Here is a 17,755-nt window from a genome sequence, read left to right as displayed (position 1 = left end):
GGAACATTTGACCAACAAAACAGTGTATGTTATAATTTTAAATCTATAACTACAGTCAAGATACAATCTCTCAGCCTCCTCTTTGTGGAAGCCACAAGCCTAGACTTCTCTGAAGGCAGTGTTCCCTCTTTCAAGCATAAGTTCAAGATGTAATCTAGTTTTACATAACTGAAGTCTTCCATTGAACCATTGGCATTCACATTCACAGGCATGGACTCTTATTTCTAGGGAAGGTCAGCAACAAACCCTACCCAAATTTTTGCAGTGAGTGGCCTCCGTTTCAGTACATGGGTTTCACTCCATTTACAGAGCACATCTGTATAGCCTGAAGAAGAAGGATTTCAGTAAGTGCAATTAGAATGTCCTTGCAAGTAAACTGCTAAAAAATGAATGTAGAGCCAAGCCTGCATTCAATTCACAATATTAAAAAAAGGGAAGCTATAGTTACATTGCAGTGTTTCCAAAATGATTATCCAGAACAGAGGTTCAACTTGATGCCAATCTTTTACATGCACTGCCAGACTAAACAAGTACTTTTTAAGGTTCATCCATCACGATTTATGATACATTAAGCCAAATCTAATGTTCTCTAAGGCTGGTGTTAGGGGATTTTCAATATTCAGACTGAGAAATTGCATCTGGGGAAAGGGATTTCTCTGATCCTTTTTCCATAGAATTTCTTTAGTTCTATAGAGTCTCGTTAAGTCTATTGGACCTCTGTTATACTCCAGTACTAATCACAGATTGATTTTAAAAGTTTGAAATCTTAACTGGTAGCAGGAAACGGCTTTAAATTAACATTACGTGAACTACTATAAATTGTTCACTGAAAAAGAGAGTGTTTAATTATAAACGAAGGAACCTGCTGCCCAGTTGATTAACTATATTAAACACTCTATATTTTCAAAACTCAGGCACAATTGTTAATAAGCTATTTCTCACAATGTGTCTCTAAGGGAGCCTAACTCTATCACCTTCTATTTTTATAAATGATGTGCTTGATCCATAAAAATGAGATTGCCTGGCCGGGCGCGGTGGCTCAAGCCTGTAATCCCAGCACTTTGGGAGGCCGAGACGGGTGGATCACGAGGTCAGGAGATCGAGACCATCCTGGTGAACACAGTGAAACCCCGTCTCTACTAAAACTACAAAAAACTAGCTGGGCGAGGTGGCGGGCGCCTGTAGTCCCAGCTACTCGGGAGGCTGAGGCAGGAGAATGGCGTGAACCCGGGAGGCGGAGCTTGCAGTGAGCTGAGATCAGGCCACTGCACTCCAGCCTGGGCGACAGAGCGAGACTCCGTCTCAAAAAAAAAAAAAAAAAAAAAAATGAGATTGCCCATCTTGGACTACATAGACATGAAAAACTGGAATTAGGTTGCAAGTTCTCAATGTACCCAGACCTAGTTTACAAAGCTATGCTCTTAGTTTTCTGAGCTTAATAAGAAAACAGAATTTCTCTGTCCTCTGTTACTATATATAAGTACACACACACATCTTTTATCTGAACATTTCTTTTTTGTATGCAAAATCAGTTACGTTATTTTGTTAGAGGGACAACATAAACAGAGAAATGACTCTCTATTAAATAATCTATGTTAGTTATTCTGATATTTCTTAACTTGAACTCACTTAGCAGACTTGTTTCTCTTTTTCACTTTAGATTCTGTGTCATTTGGAAGACTAGTACAATTGACTTAGGCCAAATCATAGAATTATCTGATACTAAGATTAACCAATGTTTTTTGCTGCGAGTTCATTCTTAAAAGCATGCTTGATTATATTGCTTTTTATTAATTTGTATAATTGCATATTATATATGATCTTAGGTATTAATTGATTATGGGTTTATAATCTCTAATATTTTTACTTTGGGTTTTAAAGTTGTTATATTCTATAACACATAATACAGATATTGATTTCATATTTTTAATCAGTGTTTTTTGAGTTGTTTAGTACATTAAATCTAATTTGATAAGTTTGCAGTTCTCTCAATGTCACTTTAATATGTCACTATGCAGAGCACAGAACTAGAAAACAATAGCTGCATGGTAAATAAATGACAACCACTTAAACATCTCCGTTTTGTGTGTGTTTACATACGCAACCAACATGTATCTTTGTAGTGAAAACTATTCTAAAAGGTATCCCATATGAACCCTGATATTAATCATATGGTTATTAATAAATTAATATATGCAATAGTAAAACTTTCAAAATTATGACTAAAATTTCTCTTTAAAAATAGGATAAAGAAAATTCTTAGCAAATGAAAGGAAACTCTCCTTTAAGTGTTACGGTGTTAATAAAAGTAAATGCTCCTGACATATTAAATTTTACATCTGTTTTTAAAAGAAAATATGTTTTTACTCATATAATTTGCTTTGTACTGTAAAACTTCCATTACATTGGCATTGTATGAGCACGATTATTATATACCAAATATAGCAGCCAGATATGGACGTTTTCATCACATTTCCCTTCCCTAATACAATGCAAAGTCATACTTCAGTGCCTGTGAAAATATAAATATATGATTCTAGGTAACAGAATACCAAAATGTATCCTAATTTCACCCTAGAGCAACTTACTGATAAAGATATGGCTCGGGGTAAATAAGATTCATAAGTTGCATTTTATTATGAAAAAATGTAACAAATGACAGTATGAGAATGTGATTTAAGTATTTGTCTTCTCATGTTTTCATTAAGATTAAAGCTTAGTGCATTTTCTAAACAATAATTTAGAGACACTGTGCTCTGAGATTGAAACTTCTTCAGGCATATAAAACATTTCATCGCTATATATGTCTGTGGTTTCTCTAGACATAAGTATCATAAGTGTTGTGTGAATAAGTTGGCCTCTAATCTATGAATCTGCAAGCTGCAGTACATGAGGGCCATGGTTATGTCTATTTCGTTCATGTCCTGTAGTCAGAACCCAGCCTAGTGGCTAGTCTTGAGGAGGAGCCCTTCAAATAAATGAAAAAGAAAGATACAAACATTGTTTTTGATATCTAATTATATCTTATTAAGATGTCAACAAAAAAGCACATGAAAATATTTGAGGCTAAAGAGTTTTAAAACCTAGAAAAGTTTTTCACATTTAAAAGTATATTCATCTCTAGTTCATTCTGCATGATTTTATAGATTTTCATAGTTCTCACTGGTTTTTATTGGACTAACTGACAAAAATGTGGTTAAACTAAAGAGGGGCTATCCAGAATGCTGTTAGCAGCCTTCTAGTGTCTGCAGGTCCACTAAATTCATGGCATTTTTGACAATATCATTACATATTTGGGCTTCATGGTAAAAGTGAATGACCAATATTTTATCCTGATAATTGTGTTTCACTGTTTATGCTACATTTTGTCATGTGGGGACAGTCATGTTAAAGGAGAGGGAAATGGGGAAGATGATGAAAAAAAAGAAAAATGTGTGCATAAGAGAATCACTATCACAATAGAGAGAAAATGCTTTTCCATATTGAGTACTGTAGTATCATTCAACGTTCAGGCCCTTACTAGAAAGCCTATAGATGCTCCCTTGGCAGCCTTCTGGTAGTCATTACTACTGATCTCTTGTGAAAACAGCACTGCATTTAGACCTAGAAAACACTTCTGTTAGCATACAAACCTGTTTTCTAAGCTATCTGTGGAGAGGTTCTTTTGGTCATCTGCATTAGAGAGCCAACAAACAGTTTTAACTGGAAATGGACTCAAATGTTACCAAACTAGTGTTGGTCAACATGTAGATACAACTTAGGAGAATGTTCATATGTCCTTTGTGTAATTTTTGAGTTGTTTGGAAAATTATACGATAATTAAGTAATGACATAGGGAAATAATTAGATTAAATGAGACCCATATTCTTACTTTTAATTTTAATACCCTATGACTACATAGAATCTGTTATTTGTTCAAAATTAAATGTCAATATTTAAGTATAATTGCACATAGACCTAAGGCATTACTTTTAATATCACTGGAAAATATTACCAAATTTATAAAAATAAGTGTTCACAGTCTTTAATTGACTTAGATTTTTTAAGATTATTTCTGGATTACCTAAATGAGGTTTACTGATATGCACACTACTTGGCTATAACCAAGTTTGGTTTTACTTTATTTCAACTCAGAGATGATTATCTAGAGTGAATGAATCCTTAAAATTATGAAAGTAACACTAACCCCTTATGGAATTTTTATGTTGTAGCATTAAAAAAAGGACGATTTTGGATCACACCAGATCCTTATCACAAAGATGACAACATCCAGATTGGCCGTGAGGTGAAAATATCTTGCCAAGTAGAAGCTGTTCCTTCTGAGGAGCTAACATTTAGTTGGTTTAAAAATGGTCGTCCATTAAGAAGTTCTGAGCGGATGGTCATTACACAGACTGATCCTGATGTCTCTCCAGGAACAACAAACTTGGACATCATTGATTTAAAATTCACGGATTTTGGAACGTACACATGTGTAGCATCTCTGAAGGGAGGAGGAATATCTGATATCAGTATCGATGTTAATATATCCAGCAGCACAGGTAAGAGGCATATATTTATGGTGTAAAAGATGTTCACATTTAGAATAATTGAAGTTTAGCAGATCAAGTAGTTTTTAGTTAAAAATATTTTTTCCCTTTTACATTTCCTAAAAACAAAATTATAATGTTCTGAATGCTCAATGAATATTAGGTTCTGAAATACCGTTTTCATCTGTTTTGATTTGGATTTACATGAGATTTTACAGAAATTATCCAAATAAAATTAATAGCATTGACTAAGATAGATATAGGCTTCTAATAATACTAGTATTTCATCAAAATACTCTGCAGAATCTAAAATTATATTAATAAAGTTAAACAGCAAATGTCTAGAGTTAAGACAATTTTCAGACATTTTAAAGAAAGCATAAATGCATAGTGCTAAGAAGAAAATACTGAGATAATTTAAGACTGTTCAGATGCAAAATACGTAAGAAATGTACCGTACACTAACAAAAATTGATATGTTAAAGTTGTAATCAGATGTGATTTTTTTTTTTTTGCAGAATCATATGGTGAAATCTGTTCATAATGAAAATAGTTAAGTACGAAAATATATTGGAGTGAAATTCTTTCTTTTAAAGTTAAAAACGAAAACATGTTATTAGTTTTTTCTTGATTAAATGTACATCTGTTCACAAGGAAAATTACAGGGATTTGTTGGAGGAGGGTTCATTCAGATGCTTTAAAGCCCTGTGATTCTGTGAGGCACAATCAGCACACATCCAGAGTTCCAAAGTAGCTGTATTTGTTTTGCCAACTTGTTACCAAATTGAATTTTAATGGAAGATTTTTACATCATTCAAGATAAATAATATGTGTTGAAAACATAGAGACAAATGTAGTAGACACATGATCAGGCAGCATTTTGTATCTTGTACATTGAGGTATTCACCTATAATTTTGTGCCTTCTCATGGTTCCAAATTGCAGTGAACACTGGATTGATTTTACTTCTTAAGAATAGAAGCTTATGATTCAGGCTGACAAAAGTGTGGTAACTTTGTACAATTGTGCTTTGTTCCTAAAAGATATTTAATTTTTTTCATCTATAACTAAAACAAAAGGAAATTAGGGTGATGAAAATTACTTGTGTTTGGACATTATTTCTTTTCTAGCTTAAAAAAAAGCTAGAGACAAAAAAAAAACTTTTTTTTTTTTTTTTTAATCTAACTGACATTTAAACATTGGTGCTAGCACTAAGAGAGGGATTCTTTTAGGATCTCTGAGGGAAAACTGTTGATACACAGTCAGTTATTACTTGTTTATGTATTCATTCAATCAACAAATATCCATTGATTCTTCACCTCAGTGTGCTAGGTGATACTGTAAACTGTACTATATGACATTCCAATATGATATTTCCTTAAGAGAGTAAGAACAATTTTGTAGATCCAGGATAATTTGTCCTCATTTTCTGAGGGATAGTTTCCAGAAATGTTCTAGACTTAATCAAAACCATTGCTTTGTTTGGTTGGGTTTTGCTGTTTGTTTGGTTTTTTTTTCTTGTTTCCTTTGCAGAACCAGTGACACAAAGCTCAGATCCAAAGAATCAATGCTTTTATCTAAAAGAACTCCTTTGATGGGAGCACAGTTTATATACCATTAAACTTAGACAAAAGATGGAGCACAGAATGGAGAGAAGAAAGCAGCATTATATATAGGGCTCACAAAACGAGCCCTAACATTTATTTTTAAATATACTAGTTATATGGCCTGTTTGAAACTATGTGTTATATGGGACAAAATAGTAAAGATGACCAACATTGATTTGTGAAATGTCCAACAATCCTTTAAAGAAAATTCAAGATTAGTAATAAGAGATTGGTTGTAATCATTAAATTTTCTTAACTATCATTAATTTTCCTGGCTACCAAAGGTAGCACTATTGGAGATAAAAGAAATATATTGTCTTCTTCCAAAACACTGCCCCTGGAAAGCCCCCACTTACTATAGATAGATGTGGTTTCTCCATAGAGTGGAAGCTCCACGAAGTCTGAGATTTTGTCTGCATCAATCATTGCTATAATCTCAATAGTCGAAACAATACGTGGCACATAGAAGGTACTAAATAGATAATTATTAACTAAGAAAATGACTAATTTGTACATACGCCTTTCATTTTAGGTTTTCCTTCCTCCCATTGTCTCTGTAATATAGACATTTACTGTTCTGCTTACTACCCTTGTTTTAATTCCTTACTGACTTAAAGTTATTTGATAGATAAATTTATAGTGACTTAATGTTTTATCACTCCCAAAGAGAGGAGCAGCTTCTCAATCAGTGGTGTCCAGTGAAAATAAAAATGCCTGCCCCTTTTTCAAAAATTAATAAATTCACTATGGCAACATTAGAGCATTAAGGCAAAGTTGGGGCTCTTCTTAGTGTGGCTACACAGATGGCAGACTCTCGAGTCTAGATGGACCAGGAGATTGTATTGTGATAGAAGGCCTAGAAAAGATGATGCCTAACCTAAAGAATGAGTTACTGAAGACAATTACATATTCTGTCTTCAAGCCAAAACTGTCTTTTGATATTCCAATTTGCTTACAATAGAGTGGAATACTAGAATGCAGTATAAAGTTCTATAAATCTGAGATTGTATGATTCAACTGACATCATTAAAATGATTTTTATCCCAATACTATTGAGGACTGAAGTGCTTTAATATGAAAATAGATGTATTCTAGGATATAGTTTGAACAGTGAAAATGAATAAGCTATAGCATGAAAGGAAATCTTGGATTATATCAATTTTATGAACCCTGGAGGATACTGAGGAAATTCGCACAAATGGGGTGAGTGAGTCAAAGAAAAGGAAACAATGATGTAAGACATAAATATATATGTGGTGATGTGTTAGATTCTTGGTTTTGCTAGTATTTCTATTATAGGAAATCGAGCATTGACCAAATGGTCAGTAGCTTACCTGTGTGCTAAGCATTTCTTTATGTTAAATATAAGGCATTTTGGGGTGACATTTTAAAACATTTTGAACATTTCTGAGCTTTTTGTTTTTCATATAAAATCTTACATCGAATTTCAATTGTTACTGTGTTGTTTCTTTTTCCTCTCTCTTTAATTCTTCATCATTCAATTTGAGTGTTACTATGTTTTGAGAGACATATAATGATATTTTTAAAGTAGAGGCTGAGGTACCACAAGGCATTTTTACCTAAGACAGAAAATCATTTTTCTTAAATGACAGAGCCACATTTCAACATGTTTTTGATGACTTTTAAAATTGAAATACAAAATATTTCAGGGAAGTAAATCCTAATTTACAGAATTATTCATATTCTTAAAACACAGTGATTTGATTTTCAAAGACAGTTTAGGGCCAGGCATGGTGGCTCACACCTGTAATCCCAGCACTGTGGGAGGCTGACTCAGCAGGACTTCTTGAGGCCAGAAGTTTGAGGCTGCAGTGGGCTACCATGGTACCACTTCACTTCAGCCTGGTTGACAGACCAACACTCTGTCTCTGTCTCATAAAAGCAAAGCAAGGCAGGGCAGGGCAGGGCAGGGCAGGGCAAGGTATGGCAGGGCAAGGCAAGGCAAGGCAGACTGGAGAGGAGAGAAGAAGGGAGGGGAGAGAAAGAAAAGGAAAGAAGAGAGAAGAGAGGCCTCATGTATTTTGGAGTTTGAATTTGATTGAGTGATGAAAACTATGATATATATGATTATAGGTTGTCTTTCACATTAATTGAATATTAGATACCTTTTTCCTCCTGATTCTTTAAACACGCAAATTGTTTCATTGGGAGTATTTTTTTTTATTTAAAATGAGTGTTTCCCTTAGATTTCTTTCCTGTATTACTGCTGCATACACACTCTGTGTTATATGGTGAGAGTACAAATGGGCCTTGCCCTTAAGGAGCTTAAAATCTAAATCGTCAAGACAGATTACATAGAAACTAGGCAATATGTAGTGGTTGCATACTGTGCTTAAAGCTTGTTTGGACTTCTGTAGAAATTGTGAATTTTTTGTTCATGTGAATATAAGAAACTTTCACAGAGAAATGACATTTGAGATAAATGTTGACAAAAGTAGCATTGTGCTAGTGACAGTGGAAGGAGGATATATTTGGCAGAATATATAGGATGAAGAAAGTCTCAAGAATATTAAAGTGATAATTATTGTTTTTACTGTAGGACTGATATTCACTGATAGTAATATAAGCAAATTATATTGGTTTATCACAACTTTATAGTTTTTTTATTATTGAAACTATGTTTTATCTGGCTAGACTGTAGGTAACTTAAAATTGTTATAAATGTTTCAATTAAAATTTAAATATACTGAAACTTTAATGGCTATAATTCGATTTTACAAAATAAAAAAAACTTCACATATTTGCTGAAAAATGCATGTGAATTTTAGCCTAAAATTTTGATGAAAGTTAAATTCTTAATTATTGTCACTTGATTGTCACACATTTGCAAAAAAGTAATTGTTATACAGCAGTAGACTTAATTTTCAGAGGCATTGTTGCAAAATATCTCATTGCTTCTTACAGTATTATTCCGTGGTAGAGTCCTTGGATGCTCATTTGCTTGCATTTATTTCTTCGTATGACTTGACAAACTTGTAGGTTTATAGTAAACTCAGAAGCATCTGCATCATGCCTTGAAAACCTAAACAGTAAAACTGCTGATCTGTGGAATTCCCATGATGAGACATCTGGTGGACAAATATAGCAGAACAGTCAATACACATTCTGATGATTTTTTTTTCTACCTTGTTAGAGCACATGGACATTTTATAGGCAGAAAGTGGATCAAAATTTAGAGGTTTAAACAAGAAGCTGAAGCATAGGCATAGGTGCATAGTGGTGACCAACTGAGAAAATCTGTTCAAATTTTTAGTTTGCTGCCACCCATCTAGTTACTATAATTATTTTATTTAACCAGTGTCTGTACAAGTATTCACATCTGCAAAATGACAGTTGTTGATAACACAGGACAGGACTACAGTACACAAGAAAGAAGAATAGTTAGTAAACAGGAGGGCAAACAGAAAAAAATTACTAAGTCCGCTTAATTGGATTTGCTTCCTTGTCCTTTTCCCAGTTAAGGAGAAATAGAAACTCATGAAATTCTGCTGATTAAAACTGAAGTTCTATAGAATGGCTATAGTAAGGAATAGGTTATTTTATGTAAGTAGAAGTCCTAAGATTATCACATAAAATACCCTGGCAAACCTTTGATCAGAGGAAGCTACCCTGAAATCAAAAGTTATGTAATTAGCATCTGAGTTACTGAACAGATAAACAATTTCTTTCCTTGAATCCAAAATTGTGAAGTACAATCCATGACCTCTGAATTAATGATGGACATCAGAGGCTGGCAAACATTTTGTAAAGGGCTGGATAGTAAATATTTTCAGCTTTTCAGGCCATATGGTTTCCATCACAACTATTCCACTCTGCTATGATAATGGGCAAGCTGCCATAGGCAATAAATGAATGGGCACAGCTGTGTTCTAATAATACTTTATTTACAAAAACAGGTGGTAGCCATATTTTGCCCACAGGCTATAATGCATTGACCTCAAACCTACACTTTTGATACCTATTAATTCAGAAAGAAAATAATTACAAAGCTGAACCTCATGGGCTTAGTAAAAAAATTAAACTCACACATAACTGTTACTTTTCTATACAAACATTAATAAATTTTGTAAGATTGAGGCAAAATCTTATTAACAGATATAATCTAGCACTTGCTTTAATAAACTATAGAAATTATACGGGAGCATACAGAATAATGTTATTGAATCTGGTCAGCAAGAGTTCCATAGAGCAGGTAGCATCTGAGCTGGATTAAGAATAAGGCACTAGATCTTAGAAGGAAATGAATCTCATTAGATCTTACTAGCTCACATTCACACAATCAAGAATGACCAAAGTATTTATCAGGGCAGCAGTATGATCTGATTTGTGCTTTGGGGGCCTATTCAGTTGGTGAATCTTCAGAGTTCAGAAAAGAGACAATTAGAGAAATGATGGTGGAGAAATAAAAGAGAGTTTCAAAAGACATTCTTAAGGCTTAACAATCAATCTGACAAAGACAGCTTTTCCTGTTTCCCAAACAGTGAGACTACCTTTACGTCGTGACAGAGTATTCAGTGAATTATTTGGAGATAATGTAAAAGAGAAAGGCAAAACACTCTTACTAGAAAAATTGCCTGGGTGACAGAGTGACAGCTGTTGAGAAAAAAAAAGAAAAGAAAAAAACAATTGGACAATGGGGACAAGCAATATTTTATGAATAGTGGCTAGGTAAGAAAAAAAGATACAGAAAGCTTAGCTAACAAAAAAAGCTTTGAGACTCAGGAACAACATCTGAGAAGTCAGTTAACCTCTTTGCATGTTAGATTTCTTATCTCTCCACCACGGGTTTGGAATATTTACAAGGCAGAGCTTGAGGAAACAGAATGAATGAAAGGGAGCATAAGAAAAAATTCTGCAGATTGTGTGTGAAGGGTACCACTTATTCAGCTGGATGGATAGATAGGAATCAGATAAGGTGCTGAGTAGTCCTCATAACCTCTCATAAAGGGACAGTTAAGTCAATGACCAATGTTCTTAAGTCAATTTAAGAAAGAGCCTGATTGACATCAGGCAGACTAATGCAGTGCAGAGTCCAGGCCCAAATTTACCTCCTAGTAGCTTTATGACTTTGGTCTGGCTGGGCCTCAAAACTTTTCATCTATAGAACAATGGGATCAGCTGGAGAACTGATTTCCAAATAGTGTTTTAATGGCAATTTGGAATATTTGCAAGTGCTACTAAACTGCAGAGAGAAAGGAAATAACCAGCAGAGAATTTTACTCATTTCTTCCCTTTCCAACTTCAATCAGAGTGAAATATGTTTCTCTTGTATACATAGAACTTCTATGTAAGATTATATTTGGACAAAGGATTCTGATTCTCAGTGTGTGTGTGTGTGTGTGTGTGTGTGTGTGTGTATACACACACAAACACATATATATACACATACATACACACTAGTAGTATTTACTACTCATAGTTGAAAGCCATCGGCTTAGATGAATTCTTCCATTCCTTTTAAGTGCGTTGTTTTGCTACTATGATCCCAAAATGTTATGCCTCGGTCATTTAGAATACAGTAATGTCACATAAAGGATTTATGTCTGTGAGAAGGTTTGAGAGAACAAAGTGGTTTGAGATTAGTTGTAGCTGAAGGGATGGTGAAACATCTTCATGCTTCTGGTGAGCAATTAGAAAATCAGTTCTGATGATTAGGAAAAGGTCAGAACTAAGACTTCACAAGTGATTGTATTAATTTGAAACAGATGGTCCCACCCAAGAAGAGAATAAGAAGCAAAGCTATTACTGTCCACGGAGATGACAGCAAAAAGAAGAAACCATGAAGCAAATGAGAAGACTGATCAATGGAAATCAAGGAAAATCAGCTCTCTAATTTGAGTAAAAAAAAGAATATCGGCCGGGTGCGGTGGCTCACGCCTGTAATCCCAGCACTTTGGGAGGCCGAGGCGGGTGGATCACGAGGTCAGGAGATCGAGACCATCCTGGCTAACTCGGTGAAACCTCGTCTCTACTAAAAATACAAAAAATCAGCCGGGCGTGGTGGTGGGCGCCTGTAGTCCCAGATACTCAGGAGGCTGAGGCAGGAGAAGGGCGTGAACCTGGGAGGCAGAGCTTGCAGTCAGCCGAGATTGTGCCCCTGCACTCCACTCTGGATGACAGAGCGAGACTCCATCTAAAAAAAAAAAAAAAAAATTCATGCAGTGGAAAGCTTTTTGTATTTAGAGCATCTTCATAGCCTTCAATACTTCTTCATCTGCATGAAAATAAATGTGAATGATTGTATTTGTCCTAGAAACCGTAATATTGATGCATAGATTTTGATAATGGAAGTGAGCCCTTATTTTCATTTAAGTGAAAGGATTGAATATGGAAAGAGTGAGGGAGTATGAAAGAGACAGTATGAGACAGAGGAATAAGAGGAAAAGAGGAGAAGGGAAAATGGGAAGGTCAAGATAAGAGGTCATCAGAGTCTAAATAGAGTATTTTGGTATGAAGAACATACATCCTCAGATTATGTGGCATCTTCTTTAAAAAGCCACAGGTAGCATTATAGACACTTGTAGAAGGTGACAATTATATGAATCCTCTTTTCAAGAAGACCATTTAAAGGAGTGAAAGGGATTATTTAAAACATCATTAGTTGCAAGTTGTTTTGAGAAGCATAAGTTATATCAATATTTTATTATTGATATTTTGAGGGACATAAATATAAAAATGGGCCTATAATCATTCAGTAAACATTAAACATGTTTTTCTATTGGAATTTTTCACATAAAATTGAATCTGTATTACTATGGAAAGAACATTGGATTTATAATTTCCCACGATTATCATCTGAAAATACTCCAATATTTTCCCCAAATATCAGAACAAAGGTTTGACTTTACAACTTGTTTAACAGTGGTTAATTTGCTTTTGTCTAATTACTGTCCCAGGTGTTGGGGACTTTCTTCATTTGATAAAATTAAATACTTTTTCAAATTCTCAGGTGATATGAAAATAAGAGCAGATCAATGAGAAATAAGAAAGTATACCCAATATATGCTTCCTCTGCCCTTCATTATTTTCTAATGCAAGCAATGGGAACATAGAAACTATCTGAATTTTGAATGACTGGATATAAAATTCTCCAATGAGGACTGAAAATAATATTTTAGCTTCAAAATTTGCATTTAAAATGATAACAGTGAGTAATGTATTAGAGTTAAAGAAACACTCGTGACAAATATCTCCATTCACTGATAAAGAATAAATGCCTCCACCAGATTTATAGTTAACAATGGAATGTACATTACAGCATATTATTTTAAGGCTGTAATACAAAGACCTACCCTGAAGTCTTTTATTAGAGGAGAAGATAGAGGTATATAGGAAATGGTATATTCACTACTAATGTAGTTATGATCACACTTCAGATTTTTATGGTCACCCATGACACTACTAACCTACCATTCACAACTGGCAAAAAGAAAATTAAATAGAAATATTTATGATGATTGGATCCATAGGCTAACAGTTTCATCACCATTTTCTTCTATGTGGTAGTGAAAGCTCTAGAACTCTAGACCTCCTAGCAACAGAGAGAACAGTTACTAAAGTGATTTAATTTGTATGTGATGTGTTTAAGTTTCATTTTACAGTTTGGAATGTCTTAAAGCTCTTTCTTTCAAGGGTTCCAAATAGAAACTAGAACTATGATTAGTGCAAAGAACTTCTCCCCTCAAATCTGCTTGCCAATAAATATCTTTTCAGTTTTAAAAGAACCTAATTAATTTTCATAATCTTTTGATTATTTTTCATTCAACATTGTTAGATATCAGTGAGGTTTGGGAAAGGGACTAGAAAAATGTAGAAAATCTTGAATTTGGGTTTTGGTGGTGCCTTTATGGAATATGTGGTGTATTCTAAATATCTATTCTTAATTTAAAAAGAAAATAAAGCATTATTGGTGCAGGTCCCCACATATTTGTTTCACAAAACGATTTTAAAAGATCCCTACATGTCTTAATTATTAGCACAGACTTAAAATACTGAGGGCTTATTGATGACCTAATGCCTTTCATTTTATAGAGAAGGAAATAGAGCCCAGAAGTATAGGTACTATGTTCACTTCCTAAAGCTTTATCCTGACTTGAGCTTGAAATCTCAGATTTCAAATCCAGTATGAAAGCTTGCAGTATGCATTAGAATCTTAGATTAAATGAATATTTCCCTTTATTATCTCAGGCAATTCAAATACTCAGTCATACCCCTTTGATAAAGGCCTTGCAAGAAATGGTCGTTGTAGACAGGTGTTGCAATATTCTAGAGGTGATTCAGGTAACGTTCTAGTTGGATCATGTGATGACATATTCTGTTGATCATGGGGCACAAGATTATCAGAGCCGTATTCCAAGGATGCGACTCCAAAGAGTGTTAGGATGTTAGGCTCTGCTTGCTAGCCCCATATCCCGCTCGCAAAAGTTGGGAGAGATCTTACTTATTCTAACCAATGCAAATATCTTTAATAGTATTTATTTCACCACAGAAGAACATATTCAACATCATGCTACATTAAAATTTCTCTGGTTCAGCTCAGGATGATACTTGGCTTCTCCTAGCTGCCTAAAAATAGTGGACCCATGGTTTGGGTTTCTAAATTGCTATCTAACTGCAACTGGAGTGTATACACATGAGTAGTATAATATTAACAGCATCGCTAGAATATGCAATAAAATTTACAGCACACAAACGAAGATCACATTGTTTATGGTGAATTATTTTTTCAACCCTTATTGCAGTATATAACAGAAACAGAAAAATGCATAAATTGTAAGCATGCAGTTTTGTGAAACACACGTGTCAAAACCAAATTTAAGATACAAAGTGTTGCCATATGCTGAAATATTTCAAAGTAAGTTACAAATAGACAGAAAAACTAAGGTGTTTGGAGTGCTTATTACATTCTGGTTGCTAGGTTAAACACTTTACAGTTGGTATTTCATTGACTCCTCAGGACACCATTTAAGCAGATTTTGTGATTATATTCATTTTACATATGAGAAGCTTAAGCTGTAGAAAGCATAGGCCTGACTTTTATCGACATCACAGTTATTAAGTAGTGACATAAAGTGTTGAACATAGGTCAATTCTGGCTGAAGAACCTGGGTTCTTTACACAGAACACACAAGAAATGGTCGTTGTAGACAGGTGTTGCAGTATTCTAGAGATGATTCAGGTAACGTTCTAGTTGGATCATGTGATGACATATTCTGTTGATCATGGGGCACGAGATTATCAGGTAATGAGATTTTAGGCTCTGGAGATACACTGTGAGAAATGTATTTTTGATGAGGGAATCCATTTTAGAAACTTCAAATCACATTGTGTCTGCCTTCTGACCTATTTGATTAAGGAATTGGAGCCTGGCAAATCCTGTTGGGTGTAATTTAGCCCAAGAGGATGCTGAGGATCAGGACCAAAAGCTTTAGAAAAGGTTGCAGAGCAATGATTTGCAGGGGAGGGAAAGAGTTGAGAACAGTGGACTCCTCTCCAAGTATATGATGGGTAAAGAAGTCAGAATTTCCCAAATTTTATAGATGGCCTGTCAGCAATAATCACTAGACCAAAAATGTGTGAAATGAGAAGACTGTCACTGCACTTTTGAAAAGATTCTATGCAGAATATGAAATGAAATACAGTCGGCTGTCCATATATAGTGCTTCTACATCCATCAATTCAATCAATCTTGAACTGTGCTCCACTGTGTGGTGGGATCATTCCTACCCCAAAGGTCAGCGTCATGCAATATACTCATGTAACAAAACTGTATGTGTACCCCTTGAGTCTAAAATAAAAGTTAAAGTTATTAAAAAGTATTCAGAAGAAAAACAATTAAAAATACAACAATAAAAATTATACAAATAACTAATATAGTACAGCTATTAAATAGCATTTACATTGTATTAGTATGACTACTCTAGAGATTATTTAACATGTGTGGGAAGATGAGATAGGTTATATGCAAATACTGTACCATTTTACATAAGGGGCTTGAAAATCTACAGATTTTGGTATCTGATGTGGTCTGAAACCAATACCTCCCCCCACCTCCATCTCCATGTCCTGTGAATATCAAGGAAGAATTGTATCTGTATGCTGGTAATTTAAATATGTGAAGTAGAAATAATAAAATGAAAAGCAGTTGAAATGTCTATGTCTAAAATGCGTTTAGCATGAATGACAGTCCACTGCAAATGAAACATAAGTAGTCCACTTTTACCAAGGCTATCTAAATAATACTTGCAAACAAAATAGATACAGTTGACATTTAAAAAGAAATGTCCTTTCTTGGGAATAAAATGCAGCATAAAACCATATTTAAAAATTGTTTTAAACTCTTCACACTCACATATTAGCGCAGAATGAGTTGTCTGTCATTCCAATCAACCACATTATATAAGTTTTTATGTGGTTTTAAAATCAGGTCCATAAGTTTATTGTAGACTTCTATATACTTCTACAGACTAGCAGAATGGTTTGGAAAATGCAATCATGCTTCAGTAGAATATTTGTTAATAAGGCCTTCATGCAGCTATAAGAAGACACTCCTTTTTTAATTAACCAGTTATCTATTATCGGATCTGTTAATTAAACCTCATTTGCTCTAAAGAACATGTGACCCTGATCCGTTGATAGAACATTGTGTTCACTGGTTGTTTCATTTTGCTCTTGACAAAGGACGAGACAGCCAGCTTCGTTTTATGTCAAAATGTTTATTAAGGTGGCAGTAGTGTCTATTTCCACAGGATAAGGCATATTCAGTGGTATACAATCAGTGGTGTAATTAGGGAATTTGTAAAACAGGCATTGTCCAGAGTGATCATTTATAAGAGAGCTAACAATGTCACGTGGGTTCTACAAGGAGACAAATGGCCTTTTTATTGCAAAAGTAATAAAAAATTGATTTTTTCTGGCCATTCTGCGTTGAAGAGTTTACCACTGTGAGCAACAGTTGCTCCAGAAAGTAAAATAAATTGTGGATTACTTTAAAGCATCTTTCTTTTTCAATGCTTTTATAAAATGCCTTTAATGTATAATTTATAGCTTATCTTCCTTTTAATTTAGAATTCCTTTATCCACCAGAAAGCAATACCATAATTAACATGATCAGACAGCTCCTGATACGTTACTAGTCCCTGGTTTTCATGGCAACACCTTGACCTTTGTAAAAATGGACAGCACTGACATTTTGTTATCCTTGTAAAGGAGGTGTAGATGTATATAGAGATGTCCAAAACTCATTATTTCAGAGAAATAGAATGAGAGCTGAGATATCTGTATTATGTGCCATTTTGTTATATTAACCAAACATATGGATCAAATTATTATGTCTAATGGGAGACAAATGCAATCTTCTTTCCTTGGATGGCTTTGGGCGAATGCGTCTGACTATTCAGATTAGAAAAGGTGTATTCCTGTCTTTTCTAAAATGTCATTTTCTTCAAATAGTATCCTCATCTAAAATGCGTATGTGTCTCCTGGACAACAGACAATAGCAATAAAATGTATTTATATAGGTATAAATATATTATATATTTGAATTATATAAACCTTTGTTTGACCATGTAAGTACCTATGCTCAGTACTTGAGACATCA

At 34.3% G+C, this 17,755-nt stretch overlaps 1 protein-coding gene across 8 annotated transcripts in view; it reads left to right on the top strand.

Moving 5' to 3' along the window:
* The window catches only part of MDGA2 (MAM domain containing glycosylphosphatidylinositol anchor 2), an 841,756-nt gene that overhangs the window by 605,998 nt on the left and 218,003 nt on the right, over positions 1 to 17,755 (top strand). For all 8 annotated transcript variants that reach the window (XR_006699884.3, XR_010588464.2, XR_012415765.1 and 5 more), the window contains exon 7: positions 4,212 to 4,541. Coding sequence is in view for 5 of the 8 variants with exons in the window: in XM_073997338.1 (XP_073853439.1) it covers positions 4,212 to 4,541 (330 nt within the window). In the remaining 3 variants the exon portion in view is untranslated. The remainder of the gene's footprint in view (positions 1 to 4,211; positions 4,542 to 17,755) is intronic.

The sequence above is a fragment of the Macaca fascicularis genome, chromosome 7 (assembly GCF_037993035.2).
Source record: "Macaca fascicularis isolate 582-1 chromosome 7, T2T-MFA8v1.1".
NCBI classification, from domain to species: Eukaryota; Metazoa; Chordata; class Mammalia; order Primates; family Cercopithecidae; genus Macaca; species Macaca fascicularis.
The sequence above is the reverse complement of the archived record's forward strand: the minus strand, read 5'-3'. Positions and strand labels throughout refer to the sequence as shown.